At 34.7% G+C, this 23,525-nt stretch overlaps 4 protein-coding genes across 5 annotated transcripts; all 4 read left to right on the top strand.

Annotated features, from left to right (window-relative positions):
- Positions 1 to 2,648: 2,648 nt before the first annotated feature.
- On the top strand, positions 2,649 to 5,768 carry ORC2 (origin recognition complex second largest subunit 2). The gene is made up of 6 exons (XM_011076147.3): positions 2,649 to 2,898; positions 2,984 to 3,090; positions 3,203 to 3,335; positions 4,373 to 4,667; positions 5,059 to 5,286; positions 5,369 to 5,768. Exons 1-6 carry the CDS (start codon positions 2,770 to 2,772, stop codon positions 5,566 to 5,568), a joined length of 1,092 nt encoding a protein of 363 aa, XP_011074449.1. The 5' UTR covers positions 2,649 to 2,769; the 3' UTR covers positions 5,569 to 5,768.
- Positions 5,769 to 7,258: 1,490 nt separating this feature from the next.
- Positions 7,259 to 11,039, top strand: LOC105159177 (uncharacterized). Its single transcript, XM_011076146.3, has 7 exons — positions 7,259 to 7,657; positions 8,679 to 8,736; positions 9,218 to 9,298; positions 9,456 to 9,491; positions 9,638 to 9,877; positions 9,962 to 10,103; positions 10,296 to 11,039. The coding sequence occupies exons 1-7, from the start codon at positions 7,482 to 7,484 to the stop codon at positions 10,787 to 10,789; spliced, it is 1,227 nt and encodes a 408-aa protein (XP_011074448.1). The 5' UTR covers positions 7,259 to 7,481; the 3' UTR covers positions 10,790 to 11,039.
- A 2,476-nt stretch (positions 11,040 to 13,515) lies between these two features.
- On the top strand, positions 13,516 to 18,884 carry LOC105159176 (putative protein phosphatase 2C 12). 2 transcript variants are annotated; one of them, XM_020692256.2, is made up of 10 exons: positions 13,516 to 13,715; positions 14,113 to 14,433; positions 15,106 to 15,277; positions 16,252 to 16,405; positions 16,483 to 16,546; positions 16,999 to 17,106; positions 17,487 to 17,612; positions 17,696 to 17,934; positions 18,018 to 18,220; positions 18,304 to 18,884. In XM_020692256.2, the coding sequence occupies exons 2-10, from the start codon at positions 14,233 to 14,235 to the stop codon at positions 18,330 to 18,332; spliced, it is 1,296 nt and encodes a 431-aa protein (XP_020547915.1). In that variant the 5' UTR covers positions 13,516 to 13,715; positions 14,113 to 14,232; the 3' UTR covers positions 18,333 to 18,884. The 2 variants fall into 2 exon arrangements, with proteins under 2 accessions (XP_020547915.1, XP_011074446.1); XM_011076144.3 differs by having other exon boundaries at positions 14,102 to 14,433.
- A 3,372-nt stretch (positions 18,885 to 22,256) lies between these two features.
- BKI1 (BRI1 kinase inhibitor 1) lies at positions 22,257 to 23,525 on the top strand. Its single transcript, XM_011076143.3, has one exon. The coding sequence runs from the start codon at positions 22,456 to 22,458 to the stop codon at positions 23,329 to 23,331; it is 876 nt and encodes a 291-aa protein (XP_011074445.1). The 5' UTR covers positions 22,257 to 22,455; the 3' UTR covers positions 23,332 to 23,525.

Raw genomic sequence — 23,525 nt, 5'->3', positions numbered from 1 at the left:
TTCTATTTTAACGGGGGCATCAGTTCTCAACATCTCAGGCAGTCGCCTTCCTCCGCCGACAGCCCTCAGTCTCCAGTCTATTTATTTGTTATTGGACCTTAATTTAAACGATTGTGACCGGCCAGCCCAATTGAAAGTACATAGGGTTGTAAATGTGCAAATTTTGTTACCGTTATAAAATACCCAACACACACTAAAACACTATAAAATTGGAATATCGGCTGAAAGTGAAATAGAAAAATAACACGAAATATGAAAACATAAAATTTTGCTGTTAACTTGTTCTATTTTAACGGGGGCATCAGTTCTCAACATCTCAGGCAGCCGCCTTCCTCCGCCGACAGTCCCCAGTCTCCAGTCTATTTATTTGTTATTGGACCTTAATTTTAAAGATTGTGATCGGCCAACTCAATTGAAAGTACATAGGGTTGTAAATGTGCAAATTTTGTTACCATTGTGAAATACCCAACACACACTCAAACACTATAAAAATGGAATATCGGCTGAAAGTGAAATAGAAAAATTACAACAAATATGAAAAAATAAAATTTTGTTGTTAACTTGTTCTATTTTAACAGGGGCATCAGTTCTTAACATCTCAGGCAGCCGCCTTCCTCCGTCGACAGCCCCCAGTCTCCAGTCTATTTATTTGTTATTGGACTTTAATTTAAAAGATTGTGATCGGCCAGCCCAATTGAAAGTACATAGGGTTGTAAATGTGCAAATTTTGTTACCGTTGTGAAATATCCAACACACACTAAAACACTATAAAAATGGAATATCGGCTGAAAGTGAAATAGAAAAATAACAACAAATATGAAAAAATAAAATTTTGTTGTTAACTTGTTCTATTTTAATGGGGGCATCAGTTCTCAACATCTCAGGCAGCCGCCTTCTTTCGCCGACAGCCCCAGTCTTCAGTCTATTTATTTGTTATTGGAACTTAATTTAAAAGATTGTGATCGGCCAGCCCAATTGAAAGTACATAGGGTTGTAAATGTGCAAATTTTGTTACCGTTGTGAAATACCCAACACACACTAAAACACTATAAAAATGAAATATCGGCTGAAAGTGAAATAGAAAAATAACAACAGATATGAAAAAATAAAATTTAGTTGTTATACTTTAATGGCGGCATCCGTTCTCAACATTTCAGGCAGTCACCTTCCTCCGCCGACAGCCTCCAGTCTCCAGACTCGGTTCCTTTTTTCTCTAGGTAGGTAGTTCTTGAAAGCATTAACTCAAAGCGAGTGAGTGCTTTTTTTTTTTTTTTTAAAGTACAATCTCAAAATAATTTTTTACTATTCATATAAAAATAAAATCAAGGAACAATCTTATTTTTAGTCCAATATGTTAGAGATTTTTTCAGTTTAGTCCCATTGTTAAGATTTTCCGGGAAAATTGCATCTCGTAAATTAAAACTTTTCTCAACGTTAGTTCTTACATGCATTTCTCATCCAACAATTAACTATAAATGGACAGAAAATGTACGAAAAATGCTAAGATAATATTGAGATAGTTTTCAACTTATGAGATGCAATGCGAGAAAATCACAATAAATGGAACTAAACTGACAATGTCCCAATAATTAACGAATTTTTTTTTACAAAAGTTGCTAATGATTCCTTTATTAATTGATCTAAGAAAGCATGTGAGGATCAAAATTGAGAAAATTTTAACTTACGAAATACAATATGTGAAAATCGTAACAAATATGACTAAATTAAAAAAGACTGTAGCATATGGGACAAAAGATGTACTTGTTTCCAAAATTAATTAGCTAGAAGCCACCTAATTTAAAATTTTCAAAAGTATTTTTAATTAATAAGATTGATAATTTTTATTTAAAATTTAATAATATTTACTCTTTCATATATATATATATATATTTAACTTTTGAAATTTATATTGGTATTTAATATATTATTCTACTGCTATTCATTTTAAATTTTAGTGTGCCTAAATTACTATTTTTAACATTTAAAAATAACTTTTAAAAATTAATCATGTAGAAATAGTATTTGTTTTTTCGTTGGATATATTTATCATTAATGTCCAAGTAGTTTAGAGGAATCAAGACTCTTAAATAATCTTCTGTTGATAGAATTTTATGTTCTAGAACTAATTTTAAAATTTAAAATATTATTTAAATAAGGATATAAACGTCTTTTCACAATGAAAACAAACACACGAGAAATTCATACTTTTATATATAAAATATAGATATAGATTTAATAAAATCAAACTTTTTCATAGAACCTCAACTTTAATCATTAAATTAAAACATCATTACTTATTTTGATAAACTTGTCTCTCATTTTTAGCCACGAAGGTAATACGATGATTGTATTGTAAGTAGTAACATATGTAAGAGAAATTAATTGTTAGAGTTAAATATAACTAACAACGAGTGATAAATAATTGATATATGAGTTTGATTTTACGAAAATATCATATTATTTAATTTGTGATGGAATAAAATAGAAGATGGGGTTTTCTTTTTGAATGGTTAAATAGGGAAATGGAATTATAAGTAAATAAGATCAATCAAATATATTTTTATCTTCTTCCATGATACAATATTAATAAGAAATTTATGAGAACATAATTCCCCAAGAGAGAAGGAGCAAATAAATAAAAAAAAAAGAAAAAGAAAAGGACAAGCATGAAAAAACGCGGGAAAATTATTAGGGCACTCATTTGCATTTGCTGTTGTACAGATTGCCCCCTCTCAACTGCCTTCTTTCTCATCTCCTCACATTTCTAGAATGGAGTTCAATGACATCGAGGAAGAGGAATTCGGGTTCTCAAGAAACTACTTTTTAGCAAAGGAGTTGCGCGGTTCCGGCAAAAAATCGGCGCGCAAGCTCTCCGAGATCAATCTCGTTGATGAACAGGTCTTTTCATGGTGCCCGTTGGTATGATTCTTTAACTTTTTTGTTAGATTACGGCAATAATGAAGCTTTTGCACTGTACCTGCAGGAGCTAAGAGAAGCGTATGCTAACATTGAGCCAAAGCACGAGAAAGAAATCAATGATTTGTTAAATAGTTATAAGAGTTCATACTCGGAATGGGTCTTTGTGTTGAGGTACCTTTTCTGGTTCTCCCCCAATTTTAGGTGTTTCTTTTGCTTGAATGGAGTTTCTTTCTAGAAATTATTTACTTGAGAGTTGAAATGCTTCCATTCCTATGTGTAAAAGGTGTGGTTTTGGGCTATTGATGTATGGGTTTGGGTCAAAGAAGGCATTGATGGAAGACTTTGCATCAACCGCGTTGACTGATTATTCTGTTGTTGTGATCAATGGGTATCTTCAATCTGTCAATCTTAAACAGGTATAGATTTTTTATGATAAGTTGATCGCCTTACTTTATTATGTTTTTTCTCTGTGATGCAATGGTGAAGCTTGTGCTTTCTTCTTTTGTCTTGGTGCATTGGAGTAAATCAAGGCATTTTTTGTGCATCCCATTGCTATACCAGGGATTATATTGTCCTTTTGAATCTTGATTGAGGAGTAAAGAAATGGAAGAGAAGATTGGGATGGTACTAGTAATGCATTTGTGGTGGGGACGAGTTGAGTTAAAATGCATCTAACATGCAGCCTTTTCTACTTATTAGTTACAGAAGATACTGGTATTCTATTAGGGTGCTTCTGAGCTTTCTACTGCTTGGAAGGTATTGCACATTGGTTGGCGGGGATGAATTCTGTGTATAAGTCTGAGCAGGACGTTGTCATTGCGATATTAGATGGTACTAATGGCAGAGAGATACAGTGTCATGTTGTATAAGCATCAAATCCGGTGCTTGCAAATTGCAATTAAAATTTGGTACAGTCAGTGCAGAAATTCCTTTTAGGAATATGTGAATTTGCTATATCTTGTTGGAATAACAATTTTGGGTTGTGCAATCTAACACATGAAAAATTCTTATTCGCATTACACCAATCTTGATTGTGCAATTCATGTTCGAGTTTCTGCAAGTTATATGATAATCACTAGAGGATGATCAGAGCTAAATTCTGGATTTTCATTGTTGGAATTGGCTATCAGCTGTCCTCAGATGATTTGGAGTTTAATAAGTCCCAAATGTCATAATTGCTGGTCTAAAATTATTCTGAACTTGACTGGGCTAAATCTAGTTCTGGTAAAGCATGGTGAATATTCCTTCCTCAGATAATCTATCGTCAAATAGTAATTTGCTGTGGTTGTAGTTTAAGCATTCACTTTCTGCAACCTACTAAGGGTAGAATCATTTACTATACCTCATAATATCTGTTAGTAGTTTATCCTCATAATAAGGATCCTAAACGTTAAGAGAAAAATCAGTAATAATCTTTGTGATGCTAAACAGATCATGGATGTGAAATTTGTAGGTTGCAGTTACTTTAGCCGAACTCCTTTGGGATCAATTGAAAACACAGCGGAAAAGTACCTTGGAAAATCTTCCTAAAAACCAGCAACCCTTTCATACCCGATCTATGGATGATCTGATCTCATTTCTTGATGGGCCACATTTGGAGGATGATGAATGTTTTGTTTGTGTCTTAGTTAACAATATTGATGGGCCTGGACTACGTGATTCTGAGACTCAACAATATCTTGCCAGACTCGCAGCTTGCTCCCATATACGCATGGTAGCTTCCATTGATCATGTGAATGCTCCTCTCTGTAAGTATCATCTCATAGTATAATTCTAATATAAAAGAGAGTTTTGCCATGGGGACCACCGGATCTTTGGCCTTTGCTTTTAGCTAGTTGCATGGTTCAAACTATGCTCTAGCATATTTCTTGGTAGTTTTAATATTGATTCCAGCCTACAGAGTTCTGTAGTTAGTTTTTAAGTCGGTGTACCCAAATACTGTTGGAAAACGCTGCTTTCACAGAGATGATCTCCGACATCTGAATTCCAATCCAATTGGAGTTTGAAAAACTGTAGCTATTTCTTTCAAATTGCTAAACAATCAAATATGATAGATATAAGGAATCTTTTATTTTCCCTGTTTCAAGTATACAGATTATGTCAAACCCTGATCTTGACACTATTCCTCCAATGTGTCAGTATGGGACAAGAAGATGGTTCACACTCAGTTCAATTGGTACTGGTACCATGTTCCTACCTATGCACCCTACAAGGTTGAAGGAATGTTCTTTCCTCTGATACTCGCTCACACTGGCAGTGCACAAACCGTGAAGACAGCTTCGATAGTTTTACAGAGTTTGACGCCAAATGCTCAGAGTGTTTTCAAAGTGCTTGCAGATCATCAGCTAGCCCATCCCAATGAAGAAGGCAAGTGACCACATATCACAAGAATGTTACTAATTTTCTATAATTTTTGCATTACAAATCAATATTTCCCCTCTTCTTCTAGGGATGCCGTTTAACAACTTGTACACAATCTGCCGAGAACGGTTTCTAGTTAGCAGCCAGATCACTCTAAATGCTCATCTCACAGAATTTAAAGACCACGAGTTGGTCAAGACCAGAAGAAACTCGGACGGTGAAGATTGCTTATACATTCCTCTCGCCACTGAAGCACTTGAGAAACTTGTCCAAGAGATCAGCCAATAGAGGTTCCCTTCCGTTCATCATTCATAGTAAATTGTAAAAAAGGGTTCGTCCCAAGTTAAGTTACACTTTATGTTCTTGTCTTAAACCATGTTTGTCTTGTACTGAGTGCATGTGCTTCCAATCAGTCTAACCTACTCCATTCCCCCAAGCCAGAGTCCTATGCTTAATTGTTTAACAAAGTTTAAGCTTGTTATTGTCTAGATTGACTTAGCCAACCATGAAAGGACAAAGTGATTTAGATAACACGACCATTGCTTTGCCAACATGGAATTCTCGATAAGGTCCGTGTCTTCTCGGATGCTGACCAACTCACCCACAGAATTCAATATCCCAAACCAGGAAATATTGGAAAAAAAGACGCGGTTACATTGCCATGTCACAAACAGCGAGATTGACTTATTATTTCAGCAATTTGGACAATACTGTTGATGGAGATGACAATGATAGCATCATGGTGACTCCGTACCTGTAGGTTAGTGTTATTGCTTTCCAAAAAAAGAAAAAGAAGTTGTCATGTAATTATGTCTACCCATGTGCAGGTACCTATTGACTAATTTGTATAAATTAAGATTTCTCCACCTTAGACTATAGAGATTTATTTAAGACAAGTATTAGCTTAGTTCTTAATCTTATACTTATCCTTATCATGTGTCTTTCTAAATCAAGAAATTCTTATCCTTGAAGAGTAATCAATGGAAGGTGTATGCCGTATGCGTGTGGCAACAACGTTGCTCGTTAATTTTCTAGGTGGATACATTGTCATATGCTATACAAAATTGTCAATAACTTTCTCCAATTCCACTTATTAGGATGTTCGACGTAAGCTATACAAGTCATAAAATTTTTAATAAGCCTGTAATTTCAAACAATTTTACTCGATCAAGTTTCTCACGATTTGCTAAATAATTATTATCTAATAATTTAAATAGACCAAAATTAACGTCTGAACATGGCATCTTAGTTGTATGCAACATAAGTCGTCTCTAAATTTGAGTTTGTAAAAAATAATTACCTTATAATTAATTGTTATTTTAATGTTTACTAATATAATGACTATAATTATTAAGATGTGATTTAATCAAAATCTAGAATTACAGCAAGCGGAAGATATATGATACAAGATTCTCTATAGAATCAAACAAAAATGGGAATTTTGTCTTACCTTTCTCAAATTTCTCTTTCTCATCATTGAAATGGACATGAAGCATACCCACCATTTCTTTTTAGCTTGCTTCCACCATTCATATGACTGTTTCGCCCATGAATCCAGTTCGCCATCAACCACTCAGAACCTTCCACATCAAATATCCAGGGGCAGTTGTGTCAACTCATAATTGAGGAAATATCTATACTAATATAAAAAATAAAAATCTTACCAACTTCTAAATTTAATAATTATATCTCTAATTAGATAATTTTGAAAAATAATTATAATAATTATTTTTTTAAAGTGCTCAACATTATTTTAATATTACTGTATCAGTTTTTTTGTGTGTCAATAATATTTTAAATTAATTTAATTTTATTTTTTAAATATAATTTATATATTTTATTATTATTTATAATAAATTTTAAAATATAAAATTGTAATATTGAGATGGACACCACAAGAAAATGTGGAACACTTTTCATGATCTATGTGGAGATATTACAAAATCCATTATTTGATCATACTAATCCCTAGATTACGCTCCCACCCCACCCCACACCCAAGAATAAAGAACTGCAAATAGTAAAAGATCATTGTTATTTCTAACTAATCAGAATAAGAAAACAGAAAAAGGTTTATACCCCACTTGATCCCCACCTAAAATTTCACAGTAGAGGGGTCCTATTCCCAGTTTCAAGACATCTTGGTTTCAGTTTTCAGGGAATTACTCTTTGTTTGTTTGGAGGAAGTAGAGGCTGAAAATATGTGGGGTTTTGGAGAAAAGGTTTATTGGGGAATGAAGGAGAGGGGAAAACGGGAAGGAATAGTTGTTGTGTTTGCATGGGTGCCAAGTGAGGATAAGCACTTGAAGAATTATGTTCATCTCTACTCCTCTCTTGGATGGAATTCCCTTGTTTGCCACTCCCAATTCCTCAATCTGTAAGCTCAAGTTCTTCTCCTCTCCTCGTCATTTCACAATTAGGAGTTTGATCCTCCTACTGAAATTCTTGATATCTGCTTGATTCTGCCAATCTTCTGACTTTGGCCAGTTTGTAAAGAGTTGACCTTTTGTGGGCTTTTCTTGATTTTGCCACACAAAATCGACTTTTGGTTTTATTTGGTGATTTACAACAAGTTTCCATACCTGCAACTACTTTGCGGTCTTGTGGTGCCGGCCCGGGGTGGTGGGTTGGGGGGTGGTGGTGGATCGGTAAATTCTTTATACTCAAAGATGGGTGTGGATAAGGTAATTGGAGTTGATTTCATTTCTTTTCTTTTTGGTGGGTAGTTGGAGTTGAAGGCTGTATAAATTTCACTTATTTTAATCCATGGCAAATGAATAAAATGGAATTGTTCTAATGAAACACTCAAATAACTGTATGTCATGACTCTCAACTTCTGTAATGTAATTGGGTTGCTTAGGTACCGTCTGCTAGCATTTTGATGCAGATTGATTAGTATTCTCAAACTGACTTGCTGGTCTAATTGATGCATTCTCTTGTAATGGCTTTGTAGAGAGTTCTGTTTTTCAGATTTGCTGTTGAGACTTTAAATAATTGGTATGACTATCAATACTGTTTGCAGATGAAGTATTGACCATGTGAGGACAAAATCTCTATGAAATTGGCCTTTTTTCCTGGAAAATTTATGCGTTATTGTTAAGAAGTTTCCTAGTGTGAAGAATGTCGTGTCATCTTTTTGATTGGTGGATGTTCTGAATTTTTTCCAACTCTGATGTATCTATAATGGGGTCTCAAGAAGGGGAATTTCGTTTCTTTTGAAGAGTAAAAGATTTCCTAACTTAACTGATATGGCTAACTGCTGTTACTGGTCTTAATCACTTGTGTAATTGCAGCCTGGTGGATTTGGAATGCAACTGTTTTCCTTGAAAGCTTAATCTACTGTTTATATGTCACTAACATTTCATTGTTTTTGATATCTTTATTGCTTGAATTTGCAGATTCTTTCCAGATAAAGCTACATCATTGGCACTAGAAGTCGTCAATGAACTTGTTCAAGTTAGTGTCTAGACCTATTCTGTATGAATTGCTCTTTCACAAATTAGCTTATGCGTGGTCTGATAGCTCTTTGAGAAACTCAACTCACTCTAATATTAGTTACATGGCTTCTATATGCGAGATTCAACTTTTGACCTGCTTAAAACATTGCAAATAGCCTTTTCGGAATAAGTCTGAATGATTAGTTCTTTATTACTTTTGAATAGGTTATGCAATTGACTTGTTCTTGGTGCAGCATCATTAAGTAATCTGCAGAGTTCTTGGTGCCTTAATTGGCATTTTCTATTATTCAATATTTTGGCATACTTCTTAATGGGGTCAATCCCATTCTTCAAAAAAGATATCAAAAGAGCAGCACAAGGAACAAAGAACATATACAGTGATGCCAAGCTTTTTGGACTTAAAATCCCAGAACTTGGTTATTTATTGAGAAAAATATATGGCAAACCTCGATAACTCATTTCATTTATTTCTTACGCAGGAGCTAAAACTCCGGCCGTGCCCTGTTGTGTTTGCATCGTTTTCTGGTGGCTCTAAAGCTTGCATGTACAAGGTTCTTCAGGTAAATGCTATTGTTGTCGGTCAAATTGAAAGTTTATTCATCTTCCCGTGTATCGTTTTATGTTTTCTATTTTAGAACCATAGGATGGTTAATTTTTTGCCAAAACTATACTGCCATGCTAAATGAAATAGTCTCACTCTCTTCCATTTGCTTGCAGACAATCGAGGGGAAGTGTGATGAGCAAATCAATCTGGTAATTTTAACTTATCACCATTCTCCTAATGTTTTTTGGTGAAAAAAAGAAGTAATTTTGACCATTCAATGATACTCTTCTTATCCTCGTGCAAGAATCTTAACTAACATTATGTACAATGTCTCGTTTTCTATTGATGTGTGTAGGATGACTACCGGCTTATCAGAGACTGCGTTTCTGGCCACATATTTGATTCTGCTCCATTGGATTTTGCAAGTGACTTGGGCACTCGTTTTGCTCTCCACCCAACTGTTCTTAAAATGTCACGTCCTCCACCCCTGGTGTCATGGATTGCAAACGGCATTTCTTCCAGTCTAGATGCACTCTTTCTTGGAAGATTTGAATCACAACGAGCTGATTATTGGCAAACTCTCTACTCCACTGTTGTAAGAGTTTACCAGAATAAATTCTAAGTTGCTTATTTGACTCTTTGCTTGATCATTCAACAATATTATTTAATATTTTGTTAGGGCATGGTGGCTCCGTATCTCATATTGTGTTCAGAAGATGACAATCTTGCTCCGTTTCAAGTAATCTGCAATTTTGCTACTAGGCTTAAAGACCTTGGAGCTGAAGTTAAACTGGTTAAATGGAAGAGATCATCTCATGTAGGTATGCTTTTGAGCTCATCACTACCGTTCCGTTAATTTCTTACTTTTCGTCATTAGAAGTAGTTGAAAAAAATTCTGGGAGAAGCACCACAGATGACTACAACCTTATTCGACCTATTATTATGAAACTTGTAACATCGATTTTTAACTTTCCGAAACACAATCTTCTTTCATTCATGCATCGCCCAAACAGGCCATTTTCAACATCATCCCGAAGAATACAAGGCAGCTGTGACTGACCTACTCAGCAAAGCTGCTATGAGATATTCTCAAAGAATGCGACAACTTGAAGGGGAGAAGCTGGGCATGGAAGGCACACACGACGAGATTTCCGACCCATTTTGCCACCTGAGAAAAGCAGCTGCAATATCGACCCAGAGCTTCCAGAGAATTGCCCTCGACTTGAATGACCATTTTCTCCTGCCCAGTTCCTTAGAATATCACGAGGATCGCGACGTTGGATCTGTTCCGGACGAACGTAAAGAACGTTACGTACCATTGTCCAGCCGACCAAAAATCAGCGCCCATGGGGTTCTCGGTCAGTTCCTCTTTGATGCTTGTGTCCCAAAGAACGTTGAAGACTGGGATCTAAGATCTGCAGCCTCGCTGAGACGAGTCCCATTCGCCTCCGGACGAAGGCATTCTCCTTTTAATCCAATAAAATGCATTAGGCGTGCAAGATTATGACGTTTCTAGTGAAAGAGCTTGCTGAATATTAGAGATATCCAATGTATGTACTTCTCGGCAAGAAAATGACTAGTGTCACTGGAATAAAAACGTTGTGAATTCTTGCTCGTCTGTACATGATGATGGTGCTGTGAATTCTTGTAGCAAACCTCTCTCCTAACTACACTCAATGTACAACAATATCTTGGGGAAAATCTGTAAGATAGCTGTATTAGTGTAAGAATTGAAGAGTTTGACTTCCATAGTTGCATCAATTGTCTTCTCCCTTTTTTTTATTCTCGAAAACACATTACCTAACCAATCAATCATATGATATATGTGATATACTTATTATGTGATTGATCATTTTTTTTAACTGTATACTAATTACATAACAATTATATTATATTTGTCGTATAATTGGTTCCGATCCGATCAAATTTAGTTCAGACTTAGAATTTTCCTTAGTCTCTTGATTGGACGAAAGAGAGCGAAGTGTTCATTACATTTTTACCTTTGTGAAAATACTAATAGACACAAGACCTTTAGAAAAAATGAGAAAAAACAACATACTCCTTTAAGAGTAAATTAAAATTGTTTTAAAATTTATTATAATTATAAATACACTTTATCGTTTAAAAATTATAAATATTCATTGAAATTAATAATTGCTAACAAATTATTCTCAATAATTTACCCTACCTTTAATTCTTTTATATAGTAATATAAATCATAGGCAAATTCGAACTAGAACTAGTTATGTAGGAGGAGCAACTGCAATGCCCGTCCTTTAAAATTAGTACAATTTACATATTATATTATTATTTTTATTTTTAAAATTTACAAGGTTTACATAAATTTTTTATTTTATTTGAATTGATGGAACGCTTAAAAATTTGATGGGGTGTAAATATTTCGTTTACAGTGTAATTACTTTGAATTTAATAACAAATACGATGCAATTAAAAAGCGACTTTTTTTTATGTGAAGCGTTAAATTATTATTAATAAAAATAACTCGACTACAATCATAGACAATTAGAATCAATAATATGGAATAAATAAAATTTAAACAGCGTCTACTATTACAATAGACAATAATAAAGCGATTTTATCAGCAATAAGTTTGATGAAGAGTTTTTATAATTTTAAATTAAAAGAGAAAATTAATAATTACATAATTCACATTAGACTTGAAACAATGATTGTGTTTAATTAAACCTATAGGTATGTGATTAATAATTAGTAGCAGTATTACAATAATTTGGTAAAATGTTGGGTCAAGTCCACGCTAAGTAGAATTTAGAACAGAGTTAATTAAATGTATTAACAATAAACATAATTATGATGGGATTATTTGTCGTAGGCAGTCATTATGGCTGGCTTTCCTGTCCATCTACGAAGGGCAGATATTTCTGCCCTTACGCACTCCCCCTGCTTGTGTTCCTCACTCACTGTTGATAAAATATATTAATTCTTTTTTAACAGTCGAAATATAATATTTTCCAAGTAAGAAATGATAATTTGTTAAAATATAAAAAATAATTAACTATAGTTTTTACATTAAAATCGTAGGGTTGGTGGTCACGGTTGAGAGGTGCGCGTGGGGTATCTTACTCTGGAAGTAGCAATGTGAATGACGCCGAGGATTACGGGGGGCGGAAGTCGTCTTCCAACTGGTGGTCAAAATATTTGGTTGGACACAGACCAAAAACGGTGCCCCCCGCTGTCACCTGCTCACAATCTTTCTATTTATTCACATTTTCTTACAACAAAACACAGCCTAAGCAAACTCCCATGAACGAAATCACCAAGTCCTTGGAGCGAAAGTTTAGTACCGTCCATATAAATTTGTTTTATATAAATTATCGATCGTTGGATCATATATGATACAATTATTATGTGTTATTTCAATGATTTATGGTTCATGAACGTACAAATTCACATGAACAATACATAATTTTTCACCGACGAATTGTTTTCCAGTATATAGCAGCTTCGAATTAAGGGAAAATGTATAAAATCAATGTTTAATTACAAATTTTAACACTGGAATTAAAGAATAAATGAAAAACGAAAAGCACGTCCAAGACCAAATTAAAATTACTTGGAAATTATTATAGCTGGTTGGCATGTGAGTTACTCTAAAGGTGTCCCAAAATTTAAATGTTGTTTTAATAAATTTGAATTAGATTATGCAATTATGTAGTATTAATCATCATTTATACTAATATAAAATTGAAAGACAATTTTCACTTATAAATTATAGTTTGTGATACTAGTACTACACTAAATTTTAAAATACCAATTATATTTTAAATATTTATATCAATATAATTATTTATTTATTTTAAATAGTCCACATTATTATTTTATTCCTGATATACTGTTATATTCATCTTCTACTGTTAATCACTTTTGATATATATTAATTTTTATTTTTAAAAATTATGTTGTATTTATGTGATTATATGCGTAGAAATAATGTGTGGTAGGGTGGCTAATTTATAGAGGGTTGGAGGATGGGGAGGGGTAAAAGAGGAAGAAAAGGACCAGTTTTCACAGCTAAGATTCCAGCTTTCTTATTTGCACCGAATAAAAGCGATGGAGGACGAAAATGAGGGCATCTGGATTTTGGGTTTGTTGCCTAAAATACTAACACACACACTTTCCTATTCTATTATTATTTATTTTTATATATAAAAATAATAATGTATAAAATTACTTATTAGAAAATGGTCTCCGGAAAATAGCAGAAAACAAGAAAAATAGCAGGACAGCTTCTTTTACGCCCCCAGCGTTAACATTCCCTCTCTCTCTCTCTCTCTCAGATACAGAAAAAACGCACGAGAATCGATTCTCTTGCAGCGTAGAAACCCAGAGACGACGGGATCTGCGTCTCTTGATGACTGCAACCCGACAGCATTCTTCTCCGTCATTGACTATTTGTGCGTTTGTTTTTCCTTTCTTTTTCTTGTTTTTCCATGATTTTTTTTCTATTTCTGGACACGACATTTTATCTGTTTTAGCGGTTTGGAACCATTTCTAATCCACATTGTACTGCAACTTGGATTTTCTTTTTGTTAATCTTAAAATGTTATGATTTTTGCTTTGTCTAATGTTTGTTTTGCCGAATGTTGTAATTCCGGAGGATCTTGATAGTATCGCTTCACATGGTTTGGATTAATTAACTGATTAATTGAATTGTCTCCTCCTGATGTGATCGTTACAATTGTTTCTTGTTTGTGATTTCTTTTAGATTTGTAACGTGAGACTATTATTCCCGAGTTTTGTGTGTACAGAATTTCATTGGATTTATATTGATTGAATTTAGTGGACCTGAAGATAACAAGAAAAGCGAGGTTGATTTGGCAGAAGGCTTTGCTTTTTGAATCTTGAAAAGGAAAAGGAGTAAAACAGAGAACCGCTTGTTTTGGTGTTCTTGGACTAGAAGCGGGGCGAGCGATGTTGCCTAAGAGTGGTGACCATCATACAGTCCCATTGTCGGTATTGTTAAAGAGGGAATCCGCCAATGAAAAGATTGAGAGGCCTGAAATTTCGCATGGCCAGGCCAGTCAGAGCAAGAAAGGCGAGGACTTCACGTTCATTAAGACCGAATGCCAACGGGTATTGGGTGATGGGGTCACCACATATTCCGTCTTTGCGGTATGATGACATGGTCTTTTTTGTTTTATTTCCTATAATGCATAGATGTCTTGTCTGCTTTGTTGTTATGGAACTTGGAATCCCTCAATTGAAGTATTTGATGAGGTATTAGACTTTTCACCATATAGGGATTGTCGAAATCTTTTTGTCAAGCCTGTTGACACTTTGTCACTCCAAATATTGTCTTATATGATAGGTAACATAGAAAAAGATGACAGTTCTGTGCCTTGGGAATGAACTGAAAAGGAAGAAACTAGAAATGAGAGTTCATTAATGTTTCCATTGAATCATGGTGTGATGGAGGTACTTAAACTGTTGCTTTTTTTTCCTTTTTCTATGTTGGAGAACTTATTTTTTTTTCATCAACTTCCTGAATTAACTAAGTCAAAAAACTGGTAAATTTTGGGCGTAATAATCATCGTCACAGTGGATGCTATTCTCCCCCATTCCATAACTTTGTGAAATGAAGAACTGATAGGTCTAAGTGTGCTGTTTACGCCTAGGGTGGATGCATTCTAGTTTCTATTATTGAGGAATCTTAAACGTTTCTTTTATCTTCATCTAAGTGGAAAATTGTCTCTTTTTGAAAGGGATTTAAACTCTTACCTTTGCCATCAAATTGCATCCTATGCTCCTACTTACAGTTGTTATTTTCCAAATTCTTCATTACAGTTATTTGATGGCCACAATGGATCTGCAGCTGCCATATATTCCAAGGAGAATCTCTTGAACAATGTCTTGAGTGCTATTCCTCCAGATCTTAGCAGTGACGAATGGGTCTTGGCACTACCCCGGGCTTTGGTTGCAGGCTTTGTGAAAACTGATAAAGAGTTCCAAGAAAGAGGTATAGCTATTTTTTAAGCAAGTTATTCCTAGAATGCTATTACAATACTATTTCCATTGAGCAACTTTATTTCAATATGTATTGTGCCGATATTGTATTCCGTGTCCCCCTATTTGAAATTAAAATTTCTTTGTTTATCTTTGAAACTGCATAAGCACTCTGAATTTATTGCGGATCAACTATGAATCCAGAAGAGGATTGTGGCTTTGGTTCTCACTGAAGAAAAGGTGTTACAGAATTAATATAAATATTCATTGATGGCATCCACGTGGATGCAAAATTATCAAAAATCAATTTTGAAAAGAATATCTGTCTGATAAATTTGCCATTTTGCTAAGTCTGCTTCTTTCAAGATTTTCATTCATTTATTCCCATTTTTCAGTGTGAAATACATGAGCAGAGTCCTAAGAAAAAATAGATATACTCAGATAATATTGAAGTTCATGTCATGTTTATTCACTAAAAATCTCTTAAGGATCATCTAAATTTTTTGTACAAATATTGGATTGAAATTAAAACAAAATTTAGAACCTTTTCAGCGGCCATTAAGGTTTGATCAGCTAAAATCATCTAAAATATTTGGATGTGGCTATTGGCTGAAAAGTGAACAACTTTGGTGTTTCGTTTTTTCCAAGTTGAAAGGCATAACATGATAAATTTAAATTATAAAGTTCTATTCTTGCTAGCGCATCTCATCCCTGGATGTGCATTTAACTTCTACAGTTATTTGAGTTATTCTTTTGATCATTCGTAAATGGAGGATCTTTTATTCTTTAACTACAAATGCATGTAAGTCTCGGGTTTCAGTTTACGCATGGGCAATTGCAGAGTAGATTTTCTAGATATTTGATCTTTCAGCTGTTAAATCTAAATCTTAAGTGGTTCCTGCTTTCACTATGTTATACTTTCATATTTCTTCTCTCTCTCTCCAAGATTCAATTGAATGCTCATTTGTGGATTTGGTAACTTATCAGCACAAACGTCGGGAACAACTGCCACCTTTGTAATAATTGAGGGATGGGTCTTAACAGCTGCATCAGTTGGTGATTCTCGTGGCGTCTTTGAATCTGCTGAAGGGGCAATATATTACCTGTCAGCAGACCATAGACTTGAATGCTGTGAAGAAGAGTAAGTAATTCATTTTTCCCCTGATAAATAACATTGGATGGTTCTTTTACAATAAGGTTCCTTTCATGATGAAACAGGAGGGAAAGAATAACTGCAAGTGGTGGTGAGGTTGGTCGGCTTAATACTGGTGGTGGCACAGAGGTGATCTTCTTCATCCTCCTTATATGCAACCTCCCTAAGTGAACTTATTTGGACTGAAAAAAATTATGGAAATGAAATTATATCTAAATCTTTGATGCAAACTGCAATATTTTGTTGAAAAGGCTAGTTATATTCCACAGGAATATGGTTTCCATCATTTCATCTATATTCTGGTTTAATCTGATCGGCTGGCGTGATGCTTTTTTGGGAGGTTAAACTGTTATAGTATCTTGGAATTTTACATGCTTGCATTCTAAAATTTCTGGTTTGTTACTTTTATATGCTTCTGTCATCATGAATTTGCATGTGATGCTAGGAGTATATTTCTCTTATTTTGGCTGTCTGTGGTCGAAAGACATAATCTGTCAACAAAGTATAATATTTCAGACTTTTAATTATTTTGCCCGTTTTGGTATATTTTTTAACCTTTCTAGTGTACTGGTGCATTGCAGATTGGCCCCTTGAGATGTTGGCCTGGTGGGTTGTGTCTTTCACGATCTATTGGAGATATGGATGTTGGAGAGTTCATAGTTCCTGTACCTTATGTGAAGCAAATAAAGGTTTGTTTCTTATCATGACTTTCTCCCTGCTGAATTTGAGCCAGTAAACTCTGTGTGTTTTCTGATGTAAAAAGCAGTTGTTATGACTCTACGTGTTTTCTTTTACTTTGTCAACCTGGAGCTGAAGTTGTTCTAGAAAAACTATAAAATCTATTAGATATAGCTTTCAAAATTTTAGGCTTTTGAAAGATAGTATGATTAGCAGTATCTACAAGATTAATGGTAATTTCAATTCGAGCTGCTCCAGTAACATTGTCAGAAAGCAAATAAATATGACGGCTGTTGAGAATGGCCTGAGAGAAACTACTTCCACTCAAAAAAGGAGTGATTATTTTCATCTGTTGTTTGATTTTTCGCTAAATTATTTCATCTACCTGCAGATATCGTCATCTGGTGGCAGGCTTATTATTTCAAGTGATGGTGTTTGGGATGCGTTATCTGCGGAAACAGCTTTCGACTGTTGCCGAGGGATGCCAGCAGATGCTGCAGCTGCACAGATTGTCAAAGTAAATCGTGTAGCATTTTGCATTTCACTTTGACTTCAACAACATGTTTTTGTTTTCCAAATTCACCCCTTCCATCTTTGCAGGAAGCCGTACATGTTAAAGGTCTTCGAGATGATACAACCTGTATTGTAGTAGATATACAACCTCCGGAGAAGCCCGAGCCTCCGAAACCACCATCAAAGAAGCAAGGGAAACGAGTCTTTAAGTCTATGTTCCGCAAAAAGCATTCAGAATCATCTTCTCAGGTCGACAAGGAAGAATATTCTGAGCCAGATGTGGTCGAGGAACTCTTTGAGGAAGGCTCTGCTTCACTTTCAGAAAGGTCCGAACACTTCATTCATATCTAACTACGGAATTAACAAAACTTCATGTTTCTTGATTTCATTTATTCGTACTCGATTATAGGTTGGACTCAAAGTACCCCGTCTGCAATATGTTTAAGCTGTTCATGTGTGCCGTCTGCCAAGTAGAAATAAAACCCGGAGAAGGCATTTCAATACACGCAGGAACAGCTGATCCAAGAAAATCACGGCCTTGGGATGGCCCTTTCCTTTGCTCGAGCTGCCAAGAGAAGAAAGAGGCCATGGAAGGGAGAAGACCTTCTGGAGGTATCCATCTTTAATTGTTCTATGAAAAAATTTCACAATCATGCAACGGTATTTACTGCTTTTCTATATCCTTGTTTTGCCAGCATCTAGATACAGTAGTGGAAGTGAATAGTGAATCTCCTCAAGTGAGTTCCAACCCGTTTCTTCTAACGTTCCCAAAGCTGATCGTTACTGAGAAGGCCAACGTGTAGGACAAGACGAACTCCCTTCGTGTCTCCATAAGCTGTGAGGGTAAATTGGACCCTTTTGTGAATAACTAAATCACCACCAGGATCTTCCAGATTCAGCTTGCTTTTGTGACTAGAAGATTGGAATTTGTGAATTTTGTAGCGAGTTTGAACAGTTGATTATGATGTATAATATACTGGGCACCCCTTCATCCGATCTCAGATAACTTATTCTCCTTACTTACAGTTACCTTTGATCAATTATTCGTAAACTGTTGTTCTTGGACAGAGCTAACACAAGTGAAAGCTATCCTCGTTGTAATATTTTGTCATGTAGAATGTTTGGCTAGAGTGTTAGGATTCTTCTTATCTCAGACACAGTGTTCACTTATTTGTTTTTTCTTTCTTTCTCTTTAATGTAATATGGTTTTGTTCGCCCTTCCTCTTTATTGAGGGAGATAGACATTCACAATAGAGAATATGTTCATTCTTTTCAACCTTTTCGTGTGTTTTACTGTTTTTGTGAAATTTAAGAAATATGGGGCGTTCATGAATATACATTTTATCATCAAGATTGTGCCTTGCCAGCAGCAGTGTGATCATTTATAGTAGTAAAGATGATTTGTTCTTACATTATCATTTTCATTGTACTAAGATTTTGTTGTCTGAGAATTTTGGAAATCCTATATTAAAAAAACAAAAAAAAAAGTATAGGATTTCCAACCCAATTAAGAAGAAAAACCGGGTAGGGTCATAAGGCTCATAACCAGATCAACAAAATTAAGTCCATGCTTAAGATGATCAGTAAACGAGATCTCTCACGCTCCCATGTCCTAGACATGATCATCAAGAGGATAGTTTGGTTTTTTCACACTTGGTCTTCCTCGTCTTTCCTAAGCCAATGGCATTTGAGCAGGTAAACTATCATTAGGTACTTCATCCAACAAGATGATCAAATGATCCAGAAATTCCTTACACCTATATATGTCCAGTTTGAGGTCCTGAGGGTCATACCACATCTTAATCCTCGTCTACCTTAGCCCAAAGTCCATGGCGTATAAGTAGGGTAAATAATCATCCCAGCCTACAAGATGATTAAACGATTTAGATATTTCTCACACTCCAAAATTCGATTCGGACATGAAGGTTCCAAGGACTATTCAGTCTTTTCACATGATGTCATAATCCTCGTCTACCTAGTCCATGTGCTACCGCGTGAATGTGCCCGTATTCATCCTTGGTAGAAGGGAGAGGGAAGAGGAAAAAAACATGGTATGCAACAAATGCATCACACTCAAATTCAATGCCTCAAAGATCCAACCTTTTCTCCTTTTCTCCTTTTGCCAATAGCCACTCAAAAACTCCCTCTAAAGACACAAGTGTCTTAAGAAGATAGATTGGCCAGCTCGCAAACAACTTTACATGAGACAAAAACATTGCAATCTCCTTTTCTCTCTCTGTCTCTCTCTTTTTTTTAAAAAAAAAAAAAAAAATTCCTAGAATCTCTTATCTTTAGGGTTTTATACAAAATGATTTTGAGTGGTTAAGTGGAGAAGAAGATGGCTCTACCTCTGCCCACCCAAATAATAATGCCTCTATGATTGCGATGGCGACAAAACAAAGTTTTTCTATATCAACATGGCCTAACGTACCATGGTGTACACGTGTGTGTGGGACCCTTCATCCCATCAAACTGTGATATGTTAAAATGTGCGGTGTTATGTTAACTCAATCATTTTCGTATTATACGGTGCTGTATATTTTAGATATATATAATGAATTAAATAAACACATAATTAAAGAAAACGACTAATCTTAAATGGGTAAGTAAACAATAATCAATTTTAAGTTGTAGACAAGTATCTTACACAAAATTAAGGTTGTGATCAATGCAAGAATAGAGGGTTGTGCGCAAACGACCATACTCCCTCTGAATACTGAATGGTAATAAACCGTATGTACGTATGTCTATGTGATGTCGTATGAGAGATTTTGCAAGTCACAGCTCAAAGTGGTCATGTGTATGTTGTTGTCTGTTTGATAGAATCATTGTCTGGTGGGGACAATCTGCTCTTTCTGGATCCTATTCACAATCCATCAATCATCTCTATTCATGTATGTATTAAATGGTAATGAAGTACCCCTTCCAATCTCGTGTGAATATTTTATAAGAAAATTATTATCTAAATTTATAATGTACTTATTATATAATTAATTTAAATTTAATTGAATATAATTTGAATTAAAATTTTCTTAAATTTATATAGTATAAGATTGCCTCACGGAACGGAATTCTTATATTTTTCCAAATGAAACATGATTATTTGCTATACATGGATGATAATATGACTAATAAGAAAAACTACACCTGCACTGATGTTATATTTTGATTTGACAATTTTCGTGTGGCTTATAATATATTTAAATTTTTTTATTTGTGTTTTATTTATATAAATAATTTCTATTATTTGCATAATTATATAAATTATTTTAGCAGTCAAAAAATAAAAATAGTTTATATAATGATATTGACGTTTTTGTCGGTGTATGTGTAATTTTTCAAGAAATAAGTATAATTTTTGAAAATAATATTATCGTTACTGATAAGTGTATGTATAAGTTCTCAACAACAGGAGTCATTTATATAAATAGACTATAGGTCAAGGAGTCTAGATATAATTATTCATAATACTTAAAATTATTGGAGAACTGAAACTTTAGTACCGATATTTATTTATTTGTTTATTTATGTGGTCTGAGTAGATAATATGATGACTCTAAGTATTTTTATTTGCTATTATCTTTTTGTTAATTTCGTAATCTCATGAAATATTCCTTCATAGCTATTAAACAAGTGGAAAAGAACAAATATCACATTTTCAAAGTTTGTCTTAAAAAAGAAGATTAATTTGGATGCCCCTCCCAAAGTAGATGCGCGCAAAAAGAGAGCAGAATTGAAGACTCAAATATTTATATGTATGTGAATATGTGTGCAATAATCAAAGATTCTTCTTGAAATGGATGCTGCTTTGGACTTGACTTCTCATTTCTCAACTCTACCCTCTTCAAGAATCGCTTTCTATACAAAAACGTGAGGACAAATTTGTACCTTTCACCATTTCTTTTTATATGTTTTGCCCATTCATCCATTGTAAATAAATGATTTTGACACAATGTATGGGGTTTTGTAATGTTTAATTTTCCCAAAATCAGTGCATTATAAGTGTTGATGTGAAACGGCCCTACTATTTCCATCTCTCATCACATACTAATTAGCCACCACAATATGTTAGGTCCCTAAATGTTATTCTTATTTAAATTAAATTTGATTGTATCGAATTAATTATATCATAAATATAATACATATATATATATATATATTATGTACATTATTATTTTTTTAACTGTATATTAATATATGATAAATATGTTATATTTTTTGTGTTATTAATTCAAATTTAACAAATTCCAATATGATTAAAGTTTCCGTAATCAATCATAATTCTCTATTTTAAATTAGAAATTCATTTTACACTGTAATTCATAAACATAATTAACTTGAATAACAAATTTATATTGTTATTTTATATTGTATTTTATACATAACAATATGTAGAAGTGTATTTTAAACATAATTCACTTGAATACCAATTGAAAATAATAGACTGAAACAGATAAAACTCAAAAAAGAAATTGGCCACCTTCCTTATTTTATTATAATTTCGCGTCACATATTAATATGATATCAATAAGTAATTGACACATTGTTTTTTAAAATAAAAAGTTATATAATTTATAGTTTGCAAATAGAATCATATATAATAACTATAAAAAATTACATTAATATACGATATATAAACGTGTGATAGAAGATGGTTTAACGTCCGCAACCCCCAGACCTACCCCCACAATCGAAACATCACTGTGTTCCAGTTATCCTTATCCCTCTCACAAACTTTGCTCCCATGTTAAACTAGGGGGGGAAAGAAAACACTAAAACAAACCATCACAGACACAACTGAGAAAAAAAAATCCTCAAAAAACAGACATTTTTATCAACATCTTGTCATGGAAAGACAGAAAGAAATGCTGACAGGCAAACAAGAAGAAGAGAAGCAGAAGAATCAAAGCAAAAGACAAGTACAAGAAGCAAAGCAGCAGGCACAACCCAATCTACCTCCCTCAGCCTCATCTTCTCCGTCCCATGAATTCTCCTTCACCATCTCCCTCCACCCGCCGTCTAAAACCACCCCGGCCGCCGCGGACAACAAAACCAAATCCCCTCCTCCCTTCGCCCTGGACTTATCTCCGGCCGATGAAATCTTCTTCCACGGCCATTTACTCCCCCTCCACCTCCTCTCCCACCTCCCCGTCGTCTCTCCCCGCTCCTCCACAAACTCACTGGACAGCTTCACTCTGCCGATCAAACACTTACCCTTAGAAAACAACACGGACACGACAGATCATGACCGTCAAGAAATCCGTCTTCTGGAGGCGAAAGGGAGAGGAAAATCGAAGTCCTTCTCCCTGTTTGGACTGCCGAGATGGAGGAAAGGATACTCCGAAGCAAGAGAGAAGGAGAAGAGGAAGTCCAAGTTCGATATAAGCAATGTGATAAAGAGGTACTTGAGATTGGTTAAGCCATTCCTTTCCTTGAGAAACAGGAACGGGAATCCTCCGAACCACCGGCAGCCGCCGTATTCGTTTTCCGGCAACTTACAGGTGAGAAGCAAGAAGGAAATGAGAGGGAGGAGGGGGGAATTCTCGGCGCCGGCGTCAATCAGAACTTCGCCGACGAACAGCGGGCTTCTGGTTGCAAGTGGAAGCGTTACTCCGACGAAAAGTGATAGCACCATGGAAGAATTGCAGGCAGCAATTCAAGCAGCGATTGCTCATTGCAAGAAGTCCATTGCGACGGATGATAAAATCAAACCGTCGCTATGACGATATGTTCTTGATTTTATTTATACATATGGTAAGATATTCTACTGCAGCTTGTTGATTTTTCATAAAGTTGATGGCATTTTCCAGTAGCTAATATATAATATTACTTGTAATTATTTAAAGGGCTACAATTTTTGAAGCATATATATAATTGAATTACAATCAGCTTGAAATAAAATACAGATTCGTAGCTA

Source organism: Sesamum indicum, linkage group LG3 (genome assembly GCF_026168435.1).
Source record: "Sesamum indicum cultivar Baizhima isolate 11 linkage group LG3, ASM2616843v1, whole genome shotgun sequence".
Taxonomy (NCBI): domain Eukaryota; kingdom Viridiplantae; phylum Streptophyta; class Magnoliopsida; order Lamiales; family Pedaliaceae; genus Sesamum; species Sesamum indicum.
The sequence above is the reverse complement of the archived record's forward strand: the minus strand, read 5'-3'. Positions and strand labels throughout refer to the sequence as shown.